At 42.1% G+C, this 18,315-nt stretch overlaps 1 protein-coding gene across 2 annotated transcripts in view; it reads left to right on the forward strand.

Moving 5' to 3' along the window:
* Window positions 1–17,908, forward strand: part of LOC119025043 (transcriptional enhancer factor TEF-3-like) — a 30,748-nt gene extending 12,840 nt beyond the window's left edge. Inside the window, exons 2-11 of one of the 2 annotated variants that reach the window (XM_037108337.1) lie at window positions 2,239–2,303; window positions 3,899–3,970; window positions 5,405–5,539; window positions 6,114–6,157; window positions 6,450–6,511; window positions 6,697–6,827; window positions 7,624–7,797; window positions 12,460–12,600; window positions 14,365–14,517; window positions 16,937–17,908. In XM_037108337.1, coding sequence (XP_036964232.1) covers window positions 5,438–5,539; window positions 6,114–6,157; window positions 6,450–6,511; window positions 6,697–6,827; window positions 7,624–7,797; window positions 12,460–12,600; window positions 14,365–14,517; window positions 16,937–17,050 — 921 coding nt within the window. In that variant the 5' untranslated portion in view covers window positions 2,239–2,303; window positions 3,899–3,970; window positions 5,405–5,437 and the 3' untranslated portion in view covers window positions 17,051–17,908. Of the gene's footprint in view, window positions 1–2,238; window positions 2,304–3,898; window positions 3,971–5,404; window positions 5,540–6,113; window positions 6,158–6,449; window positions 6,512–6,696; window positions 6,828–7,623; window positions 7,905–12,459; window positions 12,601–14,364; window positions 14,518–16,936 lie in introns of those variants that run through there. The other variant, XM_037108338.1, reaches the window with a different exon arrangement.
* The last annotated feature ends 407 nt before the right edge of the window (window positions 17,909–18,315 follow it).

Genomic DNA, 18,315 nt, shown 5'->3' on the forward strand with positions numbered 1-18,315 from the left:
ATTTAATAACCAAAAGGTCAGAGGTCAACTTCACTGTGACATTGTAATATTCTGCAGAAAGAAAAGTCTGGCCATTATTCAACACCACAGCTCTGGAACAGCAACGTGAATGTTGTGTGAAGGCAAATAACAGTGAGGCAGTAATTGTAGTTTGATAGAAAAATAAAAACAAATTTCAGAGCACAATGTGACTTACTAACAGCCTAGATTCCAAAGATATCAAGTTGACAATGTTATTAGACAACTGAATGTAGCAAATGTTTATATTTGAGAACTTGCAACCAGAAAATGTGAAGCATTTCTGCTCAATTAATGATGTTAAAATGATTTAACAATTTTAAAACATTTAACTAAATTATTTCTAATTAACTATTTGTCAGTTAACCATCAATAATTGACAAAAGTGTGTGTATTCCTTTTGTAAAATCTTTTATGCTTGCATGGCAATGTTGAAAAAGCCCTCCCAAGCCATTTCATCATTTCTCTCCAAAAATGCAACCACAAAGTCACACATCCTGTTACTGAATTGATCTCAAAAAGCGTTCAGTTTATTTGTGCATCCATGTCTATTTGTGTTTTTTACAATCTTAGCCGTTAAAAACTAGCGGTTTAGTTTTTGAGAAGAGGCTGAAAGAAACCACATGACCGTTGCCCTCTGCTGTAACCGGAGACTCGGGATGGAAGGGGGGGAACAAGCCCAAGATTTACAGCAGGCATAAAGGCATATTCCATAAACATTGACACACACACCAGCTGCCTGGCTGCCTCACCAGACTGGGCCCCCTTTGGTCACTGGCCTGTGCCGTGTCTGTCCCGAGTCCGGTCGGAGGGATCGCATGGCTGCAGCCCCCACCTGCTCTGCCAATGTGACCTGTCTGTCAGCAGTGGCAGACACACACTCGCTGTAGAGATCCGAGCTCAGTGTACACTCGGGGGGTCACGCTGACACTGATGCAAGCTCTCAGACACAGATGTATATACTTAGTGATATACTTACGCTTGCAGTTTTCGGCGTTGACACACTTGACAGCTTCGACTCTTGCTCTGGACGCGCGTTTGCAAACCCTCATATATGTGCATGCATGCAGACTCTTCCAAATATGTGTACACACAGAGACATGAAGACAAACATAGATTAAGCGGTTAATTTAGCTTATACAGTGACTGCAGCGAATAAGTATTTGTATAAATCTGTGCACAGAAATATACTGTGCATATACATTTCCTCATTCCTCCCCTGATACGGCGGTATTACCAGGCATGCAGAGCGGACTCACTGGTGATGATTGAATTGTTAGCTTCAGTAAACATTTTAATTCCTCCACAATTAGAACAAGCTTCTCATCACCTGCTTACTTCCAGTTCCCGTGCACAAAGATTCGGCTGTGTTTTTTTTTTGTTGTTAATGTGCTGTAACAACACAAGTCGGGAATAACCCTAACAACAAAATATACGTTAACTGTGGCTGTTTCTCTTATTTCGTCTTTGTAACTTCTTCAGACTTTTCTCTAATTTTTATTTTATAAATTGAGTAATATCGAGTCTACAGCAGATTAAAAGACAGCACTCAAACAATGTTAACAATTGCCTTTCAAAGTGAGTAATTGAAGTTAACTGTTATTAAATCCATAATTAAGTATCTATATAATACAGCAATAAAGCAAAAAAAAAAACCCAACAAAACAAAACAAACATAAACAACCCAATAAGGTAAGCCAGCTAAATCAACAAATGTGTAATGCTTTTATTAAAAGAAAAAAAAAGAATTAAACTCAAGGCCCGTATTTATGTTCTTAAGTAGTCTCAACAAGTTTCCTGTGAGTGCATATAAATGTATCATGTGTCAACAAATGGGTATATTCCACTATTATTTCCACTTATATAGTCTTATTTGGCCCATATCAGGGCTTTATTAGATATTAACTTCAAATTAAAGCTAAGGGCAAAGTTGTCTTATCCCAATGTTTTTTTCACTGTCACTTCTTATATAGCTCTTCCAGTAAGACAAGTGGGAGCTACATTATTGCACATTGCCATTTTGCCATCTTTCTCCATTAACCTCTCAATTCCTGTCGTATTAATGCCCTTTCTGGTTTCTAAAAATGTGTAGGAAAATTCCATTTAAAAATGTAATGGCAGAGAGATGTTGAACTTGAAGGTATTTAGAATGTGGCTCAAAATGATTTTTAATATATTTTTTTCAAACTAAAGTTCTGTTTTTTTCCTGCTCCCTTACAGGACGAAACGAGTTGATTGCACGGTACATCAAACTTCGCACAGGGAAGACGCGGACCAGGAAGCAGGTGAGTTATCTGCAAATGCCATTCGAGGCAGCGCCCTATTTTTGGAGCCCTACAGAAATCTCTCTCCTGCTGAGTGATGCCCCAACACCCAGGGTACCCCGACCCCCATCTTCTCACTCCCTCCTACGTGGAGGGCTGGAGATGACGATTGATTTAGGGCCAGAGCCCAATGCACAGATGCTATAGGATCATGTGTCGGTGTTGTTTCTTCACCACCTCATGGATCTGGTGCTTGTTAGACGGGGAAAGAAGCTGGGGAATATGGAGATCTGGACGGGAGACCGAGGTGGGACGGGCGAGGGATTTGGAACTCTATCCTCACTACGGTATCTGATATGGAAGGACTGATGTATGGGCAGTGATGGATGTGGAGAGAAAGGGTTCCTGCTAAGTCATCTGGCAGAGTCGATGTGGGACTGAAAAGAGATGAGTGGAGACGAGAGGAAAGGTTTGCGGGGGGGTCGGGGGAGATCGGAGATGGATGGTGGGACAGGTCAGAGGGATAGAAGGACACCTGCTGGTCCAGCCGCAGTAAAGTGACTGACGGCTGTGTTGACGGTGTTGTGGAGAAACAAATTGCTGAATTTATGATACATATTTAATCCAGACTGTAATATGAATCATGATGGTGCTACACAGAGTAAAAATAAGAACACACTGTCTCGTAAATAAAACCGGTTCAGCAATATTTAATTTCCAAACAGTGCATAGAGGGTGATAGAGCAGTCTTTTGGTTTGTAAAGGTTATCTCAGGTTACAGCTGCAATGAATGGTCGATTAATTGATTGGTGACCCAAAAAAAAAAAAAAAGGATTGCCAACTATTTTTTAGAGTTGTTAGTTGGACACAGGTTAACATTAATACAGGTTAGCACTTGGGATGATGATTCCAAGTGGCTCTCCAATCCCCACTGGGGTTAAAGCTACTGATTGTTCTCACCATTAATCAAGCAGACAAACTCTGCAACCTAATCGCACAGTCATTTGGTTCCAAAACTGAAAAAAAAATGCCACTCAAAAATAAAGTTTTAAAGTCAACAAGATGTTTCTTGCTTATTAGTGTCCTATGTTTCAATCATATGTGCAATGAGATATTTTGACTATAAATCAGACAAATATGCTCCGTAAGACTTAGCAGCCCTAGCTAGTTTATTGTATTTATTCATCTCTTTTTATTTATTTAGATCCCCATTAGCCACTACTAGGGTAGAGGCTATTCTCCCTGGTGTCCAGTATAAATTAATTAACAGGACGAAAGGGAATGAAACAAATAATCTACAAATGGATTTCACAACAACAAAACTACTAGTGACAACAATAATGAAAGGTACCAACATTATGTCCGTCGATAAAGCTTGACAAGCACTGAACAGCACCGTAGAATAGTCTCAAATTCACCTGCATGTTTTCAGAGCACCTGGAGGTAATCCATATGAACTCACAGGTTTAAAGTGTAAAAAGTCTCCATCTGGATGGATCAGGGTTGAAGATTCTCACTGTGAGACTTTCAGCACGAAGCGAACCCATTTTATCTGGAAACACGTCACATGAAAGCAAAACTTAATTCTGTGGCGTTGTCTGCTCTCTGTCTTTCAGGTATCTAGTCACATCCAGGTTCTAGCCCGACGGAAGGCCAGGGAGATCCAGGTGAAGCTGAAGGTACGCTACGTGAGTCAACACCATTTTCTATATTCCATATGTTCTGGATGATTTAAGCAGCGTTGATGTGTTTGATACAGAAAAAAAGGAGAGCTAAAGACATTTTGATTTAATCGCTACTGCGCTACGGCACAGCTTTTCTCTGGTGTCACGCCAGAGTTAACGGTGTGATTAGCATGTTGCTTTTTTAAGTTTTCATTTTATTCCAGATTGACTCACACAGTTTTTTATATCGTAATCAGACCACGGCGCCTGCGTTCAACTCAGGTTATTAACACGATTTTAATGAAATTGCGTGGCAGCAGACAGAAAGAGGACGAAAACATTATTACCCTGTATTATTCTCACTTATTATGAAGTTTCATATATTGTTAAAGGTATTCCAGCATCCATGACTGCCATGTATTCATATTCCTTTAACACACAAGGCACAAATGATTGTCTATTTTAATTGCACACTCTAAGTGACGCTACGTTCAAATGGGATGCTGACACATTTCGATGAAATCTGAACATATTCTCCAGAAGCCGGAGGCTCATTTGATTATGAAGAAGATGAACCAAACCCAATTGTCAGGAAACAAATTAATCCCTGAGTTATTCCTTTCAGGTATTACGTTTGATAAGTACCCCAATAAAATGTTTTCCTGTGTGGTGCGCTGGGAGCTGACACATCATTGTCCCCCCAATACTTTCTCAGTTTACATTTCTCATCCGCATACACCCGCATACTTGCAGGCAACGGGACCCTCCTCGCTCAACCTCGGACGGCAGCCATGAGGGTTCAGCTGGCAGGGCCCGGCATCGGTCACAGGGTTGGCCCCTGTGACAGGCTTTTTTAAATATGTCTTTGGTGTAACTGAGATCCCTACCACATGTACCCCCCATATTTCAGCTATGCCCTTGTGTTAGCCAGTTCTGGGAAGAAGAATGCACCGACTGGCCTTGCCCATTAGGGCTGGGCGGCAAGTGCTTGTAGTCCTCTGTGGTTTGGAAACTGCTGAAGGAGTGAATTCACAAACAAGAGGTGGATCGCTTTACAGTGCAGCACAGGAAATAAAGCTTTGAATCTATCTGGCTATTTGTAACTCTTTTGATTGCATAGGCATTTAACAATTTTGATACAATTGTCAGCATATTAACGTACCACCCCGTTGCCTGCCTTGACTTCCAGTATGACCTCCAACAGAAGCTGGTTGTCATCGCTGGCTTGCCCCTGCCAAAGCAATAAACTTAACTCTTGACCCAAAGGCCCTTGACTGTAATATCAGCTTCTCTTCAGCTCTCTAGCTGGCGGGGGCTCACCGATGATGCAAGCTGGCCTCAGCCCTTCATTTCCCCTTTTAGGGCTCTGCCTGTGTAGTGAAGTAGGGCGCCGACTTAAATGGAGCCTGATTAGTGCTCACCCTTTACGTAACTGTCTGTTTGTCTCCCGCTCTGTAGGACCAGGCTGCCAAAGACAAGGCCCTGCAGAGTATGGCCACCATGTCCTCAGCTCAGATCATCTCACCCACCGCTTTTCAGAACAAGATGGCGCTCCAGGGTCTTTCTAGGCCGGCGTACCCCACTGCTGGCGGGGTGAGTTCCTGACCAGTGTCCATGACACCATCTTGTTCATAGTAACCTTAACGGCTGAGCAGAAAAAAATATACCTTGTACTTCACTGTAGAGTCTCGATTTTGCTTATTGTGGCTAACCATCAATTTTACACGTTAAAATGTTTTTACATGTGTTTACATTTATAAAGTCTTTGTGGTGCCAGGGGACCTGCATGTAATCTCATAAATTGGCAACTACATTACCCACAATGCAACTTGCCTATTGAGTAACATCACTGGAAGCTGTTTATCAAATTACATACAGCTTCCCCTGGAGCCCCCAAAGGCTTAATGCTACTTTATTCACTTGTGCAGTAATACTCTCAACGACCTGTAAACACACTTCAATGTAAAAAAAATATGGAGTTACCCTTTCAGTACCAAAAAAGTAGTCTAAAAAGATCAGGTTTTATCTTTTTTTATCATAAACATTTTCTTTTCACAGGAAACACTTATCAGCTCTGGGCTCCTATTTTTGTCACAACACAATTGCTATATGAGAACTAGGGTCATAGTAACCCGAGTAATAGTTTCTATTCTTTGTTTTCTCCAAGTTTTGGCATGGGGCTCTTCCAGGACAGCCGGGAGGCCATGAAGAGTGAGTAGCCATTCTTTCCACTCTTTACTTCTACAGTATCCATCAGTAATTTCTCATGTGATCAGCGTAATAAGCATCAGATACATTTCAGTCAGAGACGGAATCTCAGGGAAAATTCATACGTATCAGTGCAATTATAAAGAAAAGTCTTCAGCTGTCTGGCATTCAGCATAGCACTCTGCCCCCTGCATCTTCAGAGGTCAGCCAGTCCAATTAGTGTGTGAGAAGGGGTCATGAGGCCGAGACAGTGAGTAACATGCCTCTCCCTCTCTTGTCTGCCTCGTCTCTCCAGCATTAAGCCCTTCTCCCAGCAGAGTTACGCCATGCAAGCGTCCGGCCCGGCCCCCATAACAGGTGGGTGCTCTTTCCCCTCTGTTGTGTTGACAGAGGGCTGTCATGCCGCCAATGTGATGAGACAACCTGTTCGTGATGAAGAGCTCAGAGAACGAGCTGCAATATCACTGGATTTTCCCCTTTATGTTTTTACTTCGTCACACTCAAACCACACATGTATGCACTCGCTGCACTCTTGTCTGCAGGTTATGAAAGCACAGCAGGGCTGTCCATGTCTCCCGGTGCCCCCCCTTGGCAGGGAAGAAGTATTGCCAGCTCCAAGCTGCGAATGCTGGAGTTCTCCGCCTTCCTAGAGCAACCTCAGGACCCAGAGACTGTGAGTTGACAAGATGTTGTCTCCAGAGTCCAAAAGGGCTTTAACACTACACTTTTTTATCTTCACTACAAAGTTCTTGCACACCAGAAATTGTTGTTGACATCACAATTTACTTGTAATTGATTTTTATTTTATTTTCTTTTTCTCTATTTTCTTTGCTCAAAACAGCCAATTTATCCTGAAAAAAGAGAGAATGCAAAGGTTGTCATGCCAGCTTGTGCCAACAAGACTCTGTATCACTAAATGAATTATATTGCTAATTAACACTATATGTTTCAATCTCTTGCAATAGGGAAAATAGTCTATGGTATAGGGGTTTTTGAAATTAAACTAATAAATAATCTTTTTAGTGATTCAAATATTAAACATTCAAAGATTCAAAACTTAATAGTGTTACATACAGTTGCACTGTACAATGAAATAACTGCAGTTATATGAAGATAACATTGCTTCCGATAAGTAATGTCAAATTATTGACAAACATATGTCACAGATGTCACAGTAAAGACTGGATATTGTAGTATCATATATAAAATATTGGTGTTTTTGGTGTGTTACAGTAACTCAAGGACCAGGATAATCTGTATTACCAGATAAAGAATGCACGCACCAGCACATCACATAATTATGAAACAGGTGACGGGGTTTCACAATGAATATGATTCAATGGAACAGAAGACCCGATGTGACAGATGTTCTGCATTGCCGCACTTGGTGTTAATGGCAATTTAGCAAATGTAACACTTGTCATTTCTTGGCTCCGTTCAACTCCTGAAATGTACTTTTGTCTTTTCAGTTCAACAAGCACCTGTTCGTGCACATCGGCCAGTCCAACCCGAGCTACAGCGACGCCTATTTGGAGTCGGTGGACATCAGGCAGATCTACGACAAGTTCCCGGAGAAGAAGGGAGGCCTGAAGGATCTGTTTGACAAAGGGCCACACAATGCTTTCTTTCTCGTCAAGTTCTGGGTAAAATATGCTTTTAAAAAAATATATTTTTGTCTTTTACTTCCAACCTGGTAAATCTCTTGTTTCAATTAAAACCCATCTTTATGTGTAAAAAGCTCCATCCAATACACTCTCTGTGTGCTATATTTGTAGACAGCATGTAATCTTCTCCAGGTCGTGAAGGTGAAGCGAGAGCACAGTGAATGCTGTTGTTAATGTTTTGTAGCACCTGTCGGCTGTTAATGGCCTAGCAGTGTTAACTGTGTTGAGATAGCTTAAGCGTTGGTGTTAAAGGAATTTAAGTGAGATTCAAAGCTAGAATGAATGGAAAGTCATCGCTCCCATGACCCGATTTGTGGTTAATATGTGGGCAAAGAAGGCATTGCTGCACAGCATGCATCAGGCGTGGGTGTATTTGTATGTGTCTGTGATGTGTGTGTGTGTGTGTGTGTGTGTGACAGCAGCCTTGGGGAGAGTGGCAGGGCTGATCTTTCAGTAGGGGAAATGTGAGCCCGGGCACCTGTCTCTGCGCTATTAGACTGAGTCCAACCCTCATGCAACCCCCCCATACTTATTTATAGATAAGCCCCCCAAAACATACACGCACGCACAAACACACAAACACCCCCAACTCACCATCACACACAGAGGGAACGCAAAGAGTAAAGCATGATGACAGAGTCAACTTAAGAGGCAGGCTAAGGACTTTATATACTTATGAACCCACCTACATCTACACATCCAGTAATAATAATCCATTTCATTTAAAAGCTTTGCTATTCTTTATGTGTGGGCATGTCTTTTTTTCACAGTGGCGGTCAGGGTTAAGCAAAGTTAGTAAGACCGAAAGTAACTTCAGAAACTCAGCTTGTTAAAAATGAGGAAATGGTGCTGGAAAGTGGTGTTTTCACACAAGTATTTCAGAGAATCACCGAATAAATGTATAATTACTGCAGCAACTCTCTCAGATGGAGAATAAGTTGAGCTTCTGCCGAGTATTGTGAACGTCGGTGATATGATAGGACCACATAACAGGTACAAAGAAGCAAAAACATCATTAATATTTCCATTTAATTACCAAACGATTTGCATCTCTAAGGGATAAATCGAGTACAACAAAAGTAAAACAGCGTGTGCATGTAGGAAAATATAAATGTTAGGCTACGGACTGCCCCGTTATCGATAATACATGTATGTGAATATATCCACAATATCCACCGATAGCGGAAAATAATGTACAGGCAAGTGGAGAACAACAACAACAAGAGTACAAAGCAGCTTCATTCCGGGCACAAAGATCCCAGCGCAGAAAGAAAGCTGCAGCATTTTGGATCTGTGTCCAGCAGCAGCGTGAAGCCGGGAATAATTCAGGGCAGATGTTTCGCAGAACTTGCAATGAGCAGTCTAAATGCCATGTTCGCATGCCCAGGTGTATCTTTGCGTGTGTGTTACAGCTGATTAAACCGGCACTAACACTCGCTCGCTGTGAATTCACACCAAACAGTTTCCTCATTCACACATGTGGCTCACCCTGCGTTAGGACCAGGAAGCTGGCAGGGAAAAGTCCAGAGCAAATAATGCAGATTTTTGTGCAGAGTTTCTGGGTAAACTCTGGATGAATCCAAAGTTACAGTGCATGTGTGAAAGGGGTGATGCTATATTCACGTCAAGCGTAGACTGAGGAAGGGACCGTGACACATCCAGCAGGTCGAATCTGATGAATGAGGAGGTGTTGACTCCACTGAACAAGCTGCCAATGCTGCCATTTTCATGTACATATTTATTGTACAGTCTGTTTGGATTATCTACTGTGGGGACCTTCTGTAAATTGTGAGTGTTTAACATTGTAACCAATGTGTGTTGTTTATGAACCATGCTGGGGTGAAATAAACTCTTGAATCTACTTGAATTATTAAGGACATGACTCAGAGTCACGAGGGCCTTGAGAGGCTGCCTAAGTCTAGGCATGCCTTTCATGCCCTTCGTCTACTATAACCTTCCTCTTCAATACTTGGGGACTCTGGCACCCGACCTGAGCCTGACGCAGTTGATGTAAGCTGAGGCACTGATGACATACGACAGCGTGACGCAAACTCAGATTCCTACAAGTTTTTTTTACAGAACCACCTGAAGCGTCATTAATATCCGCATTGATGACTGCATCGGAAAGCCTCTCCGTCTTTAATTTCCCCTGCATGGTTTTCCTCCTCAGCTAGCTAAGACTGCATAAATGTTTGCTGTAGCAACTAGCATCTGTGTTGCGCTCAAACTTTTGTCACATGAATGCCAAACCTCAGCACTTAACACGACATGCAGCCCCAGCGCAGACACAAGGTCCATCTCTTATAATCGGTTTTCAATTCATGATGACATTCTTCGTGAAACAGACATTATTAATCAACAATCAAAATGATGTTTTTAAAGAGAAGAGATAGACAAGCTGTGCAGATCTAACCAGCCCGGCCCATCGGCTCCATACAGGTTCAGGATTGGATTGGTAGAAGTCTGGAGATTGGATGGTGATGGTGCAGGCACACAATGACGCCTCAGAGAAGAAAGATGTCAGTCCACAAACCATCTCCACCGCTGTGAAACATGATTGCCATCATCCTTTGATCCACTTTGTCAAAAATGTCAATGTTGCACTGAGGCCACCACTGACTTGCAAAGCGGATATATAATACAGCCTTAACTGCGGTGGTTCGGAGTGCCAAAGACTGTGAATGTCAAGTTCAAAGTGCCGCCTTGCAGATGGCTTTGTATGTATGACATTACCCTTCTCACATGTTTGACTGCCGCATTATTTATCGTGGATAGATAAAAGACATTGGTGAGTGACACCATTTTGGAGGTAGTCTTCTTCGGTCCTTGGAAAGAGCAGCTGGTCAAACCATGGCATTTGATTCAGGGGTGAGGGAAAGGAGGGGATGAGTGGCCGCGCCATATATCATAAAGAAAAGAGAGACCAAGACAGCAATAAAGAGCAAGAGATAGAAATAGGGACACGGACAGTGTGAACAAGAGATATGGGATGGCAGGATAAATCATGTCTAGCGTGAAACCAACAAATCACTCATCGGTGAAATATTACTCTCTTGATTCGTGTGAGAGCCCGGTGGAGTCAACAGTAATGACATGTGCAAACTCCCCGCTGGAGGAAAACAAGCTCATAACATCGTCCCCTCTTAGTGCCTTCATCTTATTGTATCCCAAGGTGGTCCTCCAATTCTCAAGGCATCCATGACAGAACACTGAAATGCTACAAAACAGCTGGGCATTTCAGCACCCATACTGGAAGAAAAAGAAAAAAAAAAAAAAACAGCAAAGATGCTCTCGGCCATGAAAATAAGCAAAATGAAATCCTCAACACATCTGAAAATGCGATAACTTTATTTACGGCATCATAAAAGACGAGAAGAGCCTATTTGATGATGCCGCAGTGACACAGCCGCGTGCTAGGTCATGACTCGGGGGTGTGCTGAGGCGCAGGTTGGCATGGTGACGGTGACAGGCGGCTGGCCCACCTCCAAAGCTATGGCATTCTAGATTGAATTTCCAGCAAACCCCCCTGTCGGCCGCTGGCTGCCCTGCCCCTCTCCCCGCCGTCCTCCTCACCCCTCAGCGCCCGTGGCCCTGTCCTAACGGATTGTCTCACGCCTTTGAAGTGCCGAGGGAATCCGATTTGAGCTGGCTCTGCTAAATTGTTACACAGCCAGCCTGCCCACCGTGATCTAATCAGCCAATTGCACGCTGATGATTGTAATTGGATGAATTCCCTCGCAGGCTGTTAGGGAAGCAGGGAATGGCGGTTCGGGGAGGGTCACTAGGCCCCAGGGATGAAGACAAATAGAGGAATTACACCAGCCAGGGATGAAGATGAACAGGGTGATGAGGAGATGAGAGGAGGCTGAGCGGTGTCTCAATGGCCCATTAGGAGACATGAACCCGACAGGGGAAAAGGTAAAACAGGCCAGCTGTCTGACGGAGGAGACGGCACCTCAGTCTGATCCAAAATCAGATTATAGTGGCCTCAGTTGAAACTTAGACGAGAGGATCAGAGATAGGTGGATCCACATCCACATCAGGGTGAGAAATGTGACTTTGTACTGCCTTTAAACGTCTAGTGTGTAGGATGTAGGGGCAGAAATTGAATATAATATTCATTACTGAAAGGTGGCCAATTCTCACAAATTGCACCCAGATTTTTTACCTGTCCGACAATGCCCACCTTTATGGTTTTATGGGTTGCTCAAATGGCCCTCAAAATCATCTGTATTATCGTCTTACACACACACACACACAAAGGGATACCCAGCATCTTGAGAATCTCGAGTCCGGATTTGACAGCGTTACATTGGGTTAACAAGGATCTGGCCGTTGGATGCCTCTTGGCTTTACAGAGTCGCTCTCAAGCTTTGTTTAGCCGTAACACTCCTGTCGATGTCTTTGTAATACTGACACACATGTTCCTTGAGATCTTTATCTGTGAGCAGAGACCTGCTATTCTGTTGTAGATTATGGAGCTGCTACTTCACATCCTCAAGATTTTAGATGGTTGATGCAGAGCAGGAAGTCTCAGCCATGCTCATAAACCACCGGACTGCAATCCTTGGTCCTTTTGGGTCAGAAGGACAGGTGTATATTGATGTTGATCCTGACATGTTATCTTTTGCTTCCCTCTAGGCGGACCTCAGTGTAAACCTGCAGGATGATAGCAGCTTCTTCTATGGTGTCTCCAGTCAGTATGAAAGCTCTGAGAACATGATAATCACCTCATCCACCAAAGTCTGCTCCTTTGGCAAGCAGGTTGTGGAGAAAGTGGAGGTAAGAAAAGGCAAACCTTGATATTTTTATAGCAGTCCTACATGTTCTACCAGCCTGAGGGCATCGAGATCAGATGAGAGCACACAGTTATGTTACAGATATGCTCATTTATGTCACCTTGTTATTCTTCACTCACCACTTTAATCCTGAAGTTTGATTTAAAAAGTAACTCCACACTATATTTTGGATGGACAAAACAGCTGCACTAGCCTCTGTCATTTGAAAGTCACTTGAAACTCTGACACACACATCATCACATCTGGGTGTGGTCAGGTGTGATCTTGTGTATTTGTAATGACACCCAACTGTGATGTAGCGTGGTAAAACCATGCCATCATCATGCCATGGTCGGCACACAGAGCGTGTTGTCACATCTAGCTGGCAGGGAAAGCCAGATTATAGGACTTTAAAGGATGAGTTCACCTAAAGATGAGAATTCAGTCATTATCCACCCCCCTCCATGCAGAGGTAGAGGTAGTCCACAAAACGTTTCTGGAGCTTCACAGCAAAACAGCATTGAGGCTTCCTTCTAAACAACTGAAGCAGATTAGGACTCATCCCGTGCAATCCAAGTTTTCAAAAACTCAAAGATCCCAGATCAATTTGAAAAGATGATATTTACACCCTTGACGTGCACCCACTTCAGCCAGGTTGCACGCTAACGTTTTTAGCTTTGCAGCTACAGGGAATATTGTAGTTTATGAAAGTTTTTTTTTTTTTTTTCTCATTTTCAAGTCTTAGGCTTTTTATGGGTATTCTGAAACATCCCGTTGGTTGAGCTTGCTGGGGCTGTGTCATGACAAACAGTTTTTTAGGCTCTCTTTCTGGGCTGCCCTACAATGCCTAAAAGCTTGTTTTCTCTCATTCTCAAGTCTCTGGTAATTCATCTAAATTTGCAGTAGGATTAAGACATTATAATACAGAAATAATAAACCATATTTCATCGCTTTATTCAGTGATTGTTAATGAAAGACACAATGGCCTTTGCCCATAAATGCACTTAAAAGCATTTGTTTGTTCAATGTTAGGAAATTTTTGATCATACTTCATGTGCTTCATGTTATTTGGGAAATCCAATGTTTTGGGGTAGTATGGGTCCAACAGTTATCAACAGTAGTTCGAAGTTTGTATCACTGATTGCTGGATGAATGTTTGACATTTCAACATCAAGAGGTCATGACCACATCAAAACCCATTATCATCACCCAGAGGAGTGAATGACTGCTGCTGGTGGAGATGGATTCCAGTCACTTGCCGCTGATCTGTGGTCAGGAAACTGACGTGATTCACAAATCTCCCTTGCATGACTAACTGTTATGCTTCCCGTTAACTAGACACAATAGTGGCCCTGCCCCCATCCGCTGCTGATGGATTGTACAATATAAACACACACACACACACACACACACACACACAAACACACACACACACACATCCGTAGGTAGAGCCATCTGCCTCAGTAGTCCACATGATGATATTTAATAGCTTCGTCATTTGATTACAGTTGTCACGAGAAATATGTTTATCGTCATATCTGGCATGCCATATGCTGCATTAGGTATATTACACATATTGCAGCTTATCACATAGATGTTCTCATCCAACGCATCTTATTGAGTTTTAGTTGAATGTGTGTCCCTGTTGTTTTCACAACACATTTCACGTTTCATCTTTTAATGTGTTTTAAATTCCTTTCACACACGGTTTATATTTACATATATTGGACTGCAGGCTTTACTTGTGTATTGTATCTGTTTTCCCTAGACGGAGTACGCACGCTTCGAGAACGGGCGCTACGTGTTTCGAATCCACCGCTCACCGTTATGTGAATATATGATCAACTTCATCCACAAGCTTAAACACCTGCCGGAGAAGTACATGATGAACAGCGTACTGGAGAATTTCACTATCTTACAGGTACACACAGAAATCAGGGATTTATAGTACATGTGTGTATAAATGGATGGAGACCTCAGTGCTTTCATCTGGTATTAGATAAGATATTCAGGGATTCTGTAAAGTGTTAAAGGAATAGTTTGAAATACATTTATGTCCTCTCTTGCTGAGAGTTAGATGAGAAGCTGCCTGTTAGCTTAGCATATCAACACCCATAAAGCTCACAGTGTTATATGTTGTGTCTTCAATCTGTCCTACAACTAAAGCGTAACAGCAACAAATTGTGGTTTAACAGGGGTTGTGTGCTAGACAAGACACCATAAGTCTAGTTGTCACTGTGAGCTGCCGGGTTCTGATTGGCAAAAACCCTACATGTCAACGTCTGACTAGTAATTATAGATATATAGAATTTCTGACGGGTATGTTTTCTCTCCCGCCTGTTGAAAAAAAAACCCCACAGTGTCAACAGAGTGCTGTCAACATGGCTGTAAGGGCACAGTTTTGACCATGTCTAGTCTACATCTAATATTAACTCATTCGGTTGACCTCATTTAAAAGGAGCTAAGCTCTGTATCAGTTGTTCATGAACCCTAATGAGGCTAATTTACAATATTTAACTGATGTGACTACAAGATTAGTAGTGCAGTGACCATCTTGGAATAATGATCACAATAAGGACAACTTCCAAGTTGGAATAACGGGAGGTTTTCTTGTTCCACTGTCTTTGCCAGCATTGATTTTTATTTAACCTTTGGATGGAGCCAGGCTAGCTGTTCTCAGTCTTCATGCTAAGCTAAACTAAGCGCCCACTGTTGCTACCTTTATGTTCAGAGCGCAAGAGTTGTATCTTGTTCCTGAGCTATTTTTTTGATATCTTGATTCATTTCTAATTTTCTAAAATGTCACATCTCAAGGTTGCTTTGGGAACTGTTTCAGAAAGCTTAATATAACATTTTAGATATTATAAAATATGATACTCCGGAATGTCAACACTTTTTCTCATGCACTCTTAGCAGACTGTATTAGATCTGATTTGTGATTGTAGATGAAGAGTCTTTGGGTTGTAGATTGCTGGTTGGACAAATGACACAATCTGAAGACATCACTTTGGGTTCTACGCATTTTTCACAATTTTTTAAACCCTTTTAAGGACAAAATGCTTCATTAATCTACAACAAAAAAGTTAAATCATTAGTTTGAGCCCCACTACCTGCCTTTTGTCTCCTTTGAACATTGATTCACACACATCGTCCTCCATCATTCCTACAGTTTCATTCATTCAGTCAGAGAGGATAAAGCACTCAGGGCCACCTGAATGTTCAGTATATGTGCAGATTATTTCAGTCTTTTTTAAGTGCTTTTTGAAGGCAAGTGTCGAGTATGGTTGTGCTGTGACAGGCCATTAGCAGCTGGCAGCAGCTTCCCACCGCTTTTTGAACATTTTTATGGTTTCTTGCAGAGATAAAACATTTTTTGCCCATTCCACTCTTACTTGGACCTTTGTGAATGAGCCGGTGTGTTGTGTCCTGTATACTGGACTATATCACCATAGTAACAAAGTGGTCCTCAACACCAGGGTTCAAAGACATTGGTGTCCCTTCCATTGGCGGCTGCATTCCTACTTGCCAAGGGACAATGACCATATTGAGCCCACACTGACGACTACATGGCAGCATGTCATTAGGTTTCTCAATGGGCTGATTTAGCTCATATTAACCATGAACAGCTCATTAACAGACGTGCACACACACACACATACACACAGAGAACAGATGTGTGCACAGATTCCACATTGCAAGGCTAAGCACAATGGATCGATATGCCTCATGTAACAAGTGCTGTTCTCAATGCAACACAACTGAGCACGAGGAATTGCTGAAGTTGTGCTCTTGTTGCATAGTCACACTCCTCCTGCTGTATTTGCAGACACAAGTTTTGACAAGAGTGGTCATGTGTGACAGTTTGTAGTGTATTATGTAGTGTTTAAATAGATTTCATATCTATATTAACTATATCAATGTTACATATTTAATGTACTTTTAATGACTGACCAACGATCAATTGTTGAGGCAGCCATCTGCCAGTTAAAAAAAGGGTTAGGGCATTTGCATTCCTACAAACCGTTTGATTTAATTAAGACATTGTCCACTGCCTCTATGATGGAGGTCGACCCTCAAGAAGAACTTTATTTTTCTTCACAACTTTTGCTGGTTCATACGATTGTTTAGATTATTAGTTTTATACTGTGTGTCAGTGTGTGTACTCATTTTCTTTATTTTTTATTTAAGGGGGCAATTGGTCCTGTGATTGTGGCTCCGTCATGATGCACTCTATTAAAAACTTCTCCGCAGACCAGTAGAATCTGAACAGATTAACTGAGGTTTGGCAGGTTTCCATCCCCCACAGCATGACTGAACTTTTTTTCTGTTTTCATCCACAGGTGGTGACCAACAGGGACACACTGGAGACCCTCCTGTGCATAGCTTACGTCTTTGAGGTGTCCACCAGTGAGCACGGCGCACAGCATCATATTTACAGGCTAGTCAAAGACTGACACCATTACACAGTTGGAACTTACCTGCTCCAGACCCATTGTAGCACCTCAGTGAGCGACAACATTAAACAATGGACTACTTCCTCCGTGAGCTTAAAGCTGAAACCATGCGGCACGGTCAGGAGCCCAGAGAAACACTTGTTTTGTTAGCATGCCCAGGGACACTACTACTGCTGAAGAAGAGGCGGATTTGGGATTGTGGAAACTGAAACAAGCTTTGTGTGAAAGGTGGCAGGAGAAAACAGAAGAGGACCATGACACACTGTGGTCTCTATACCAAAGGAGCCAAACCTAGCCAACAAGACCTGCATGAGAAAGTTGTCATTGGTGGTGTTTTTCATCTCATTTTACTAGCGCTTGTTTTTAATTTAGATTGTTTTACACACATGCATGTGCAGGGGATGTTTGCTACGGAGGAGTTGGGCAGCCTCAGGGTGCCACCTAGTGACTTAAGTATAAATAACCATGGGGGGAAATAAATGATAAAAGTAGACTGAGAATCCCTCCTATGCACAGCCGTAAAAATATCACTGTCTTTTTGTGCCAATCTTTTGTGTTATTTGAGCATTTGAGTAATTATGTACAGTGCCACATCATGTCCTCTTAACAGAGTTATGAAGATAATTGGCTAAAAATGATTTAAAAGAGCTATTGTATTCACTTTGTTTGATGTTTAATGTTAAATGTTTCTTGTATTGTCTTACTGTTTTTGATTGAAAATGATCTGACTACAACAAAAGGCACATAACACTGCTAACTTGAACCAGATTTAGATCTGTAAGCTGATTACAGAGGTTGTCTGCAACTGTAACTTGCCCTGACGTGTCAGATGAAAATACAAGTGTTTCTTACATAATGTCTGTGTTTACTTGTCTGTGTTGACTGCAATATGTGGTGTACTCATAGTGGTGTATACATCATGTGCATAGTTTTGTCCTATATGATGGTGCACTATTAGTGACCTGCGATTATTTATTTCTTGGCTAAAGAAGGTGATCATGCATCTTGATCATTTCAGGCCTCTTGTCACATCTTCAGGTTGTATTAAGTTAGTGTTAACTTTGAAAGATGCAGATAGAAATATGGCTTGCTGTGCTTCACAGGGGTGGCAAAATTAAACAAACAGAGAGAAGGAGAAGCTGTTGGCAGCATCATTAAAATAGATTGTGGATGGTGGTTATTCAGCTCCAGGGAGGTATCAGAAAACAAATAGGTAAGTTGGAGTTGCAGTTTACAACTATTGTCAGTATTAATTAAGATGATGG

This window comes from Acanthopagrus latus, chromosome 8 (genome assembly GCF_904848185.1).
Source record: "Acanthopagrus latus isolate v.2019 chromosome 8, fAcaLat1.1, whole genome shotgun sequence".
Lineage (NCBI taxonomy): Eukaryota > Metazoa > Chordata > Actinopteri > Spariformes > Sparidae > Acanthopagrus > Acanthopagrus latus.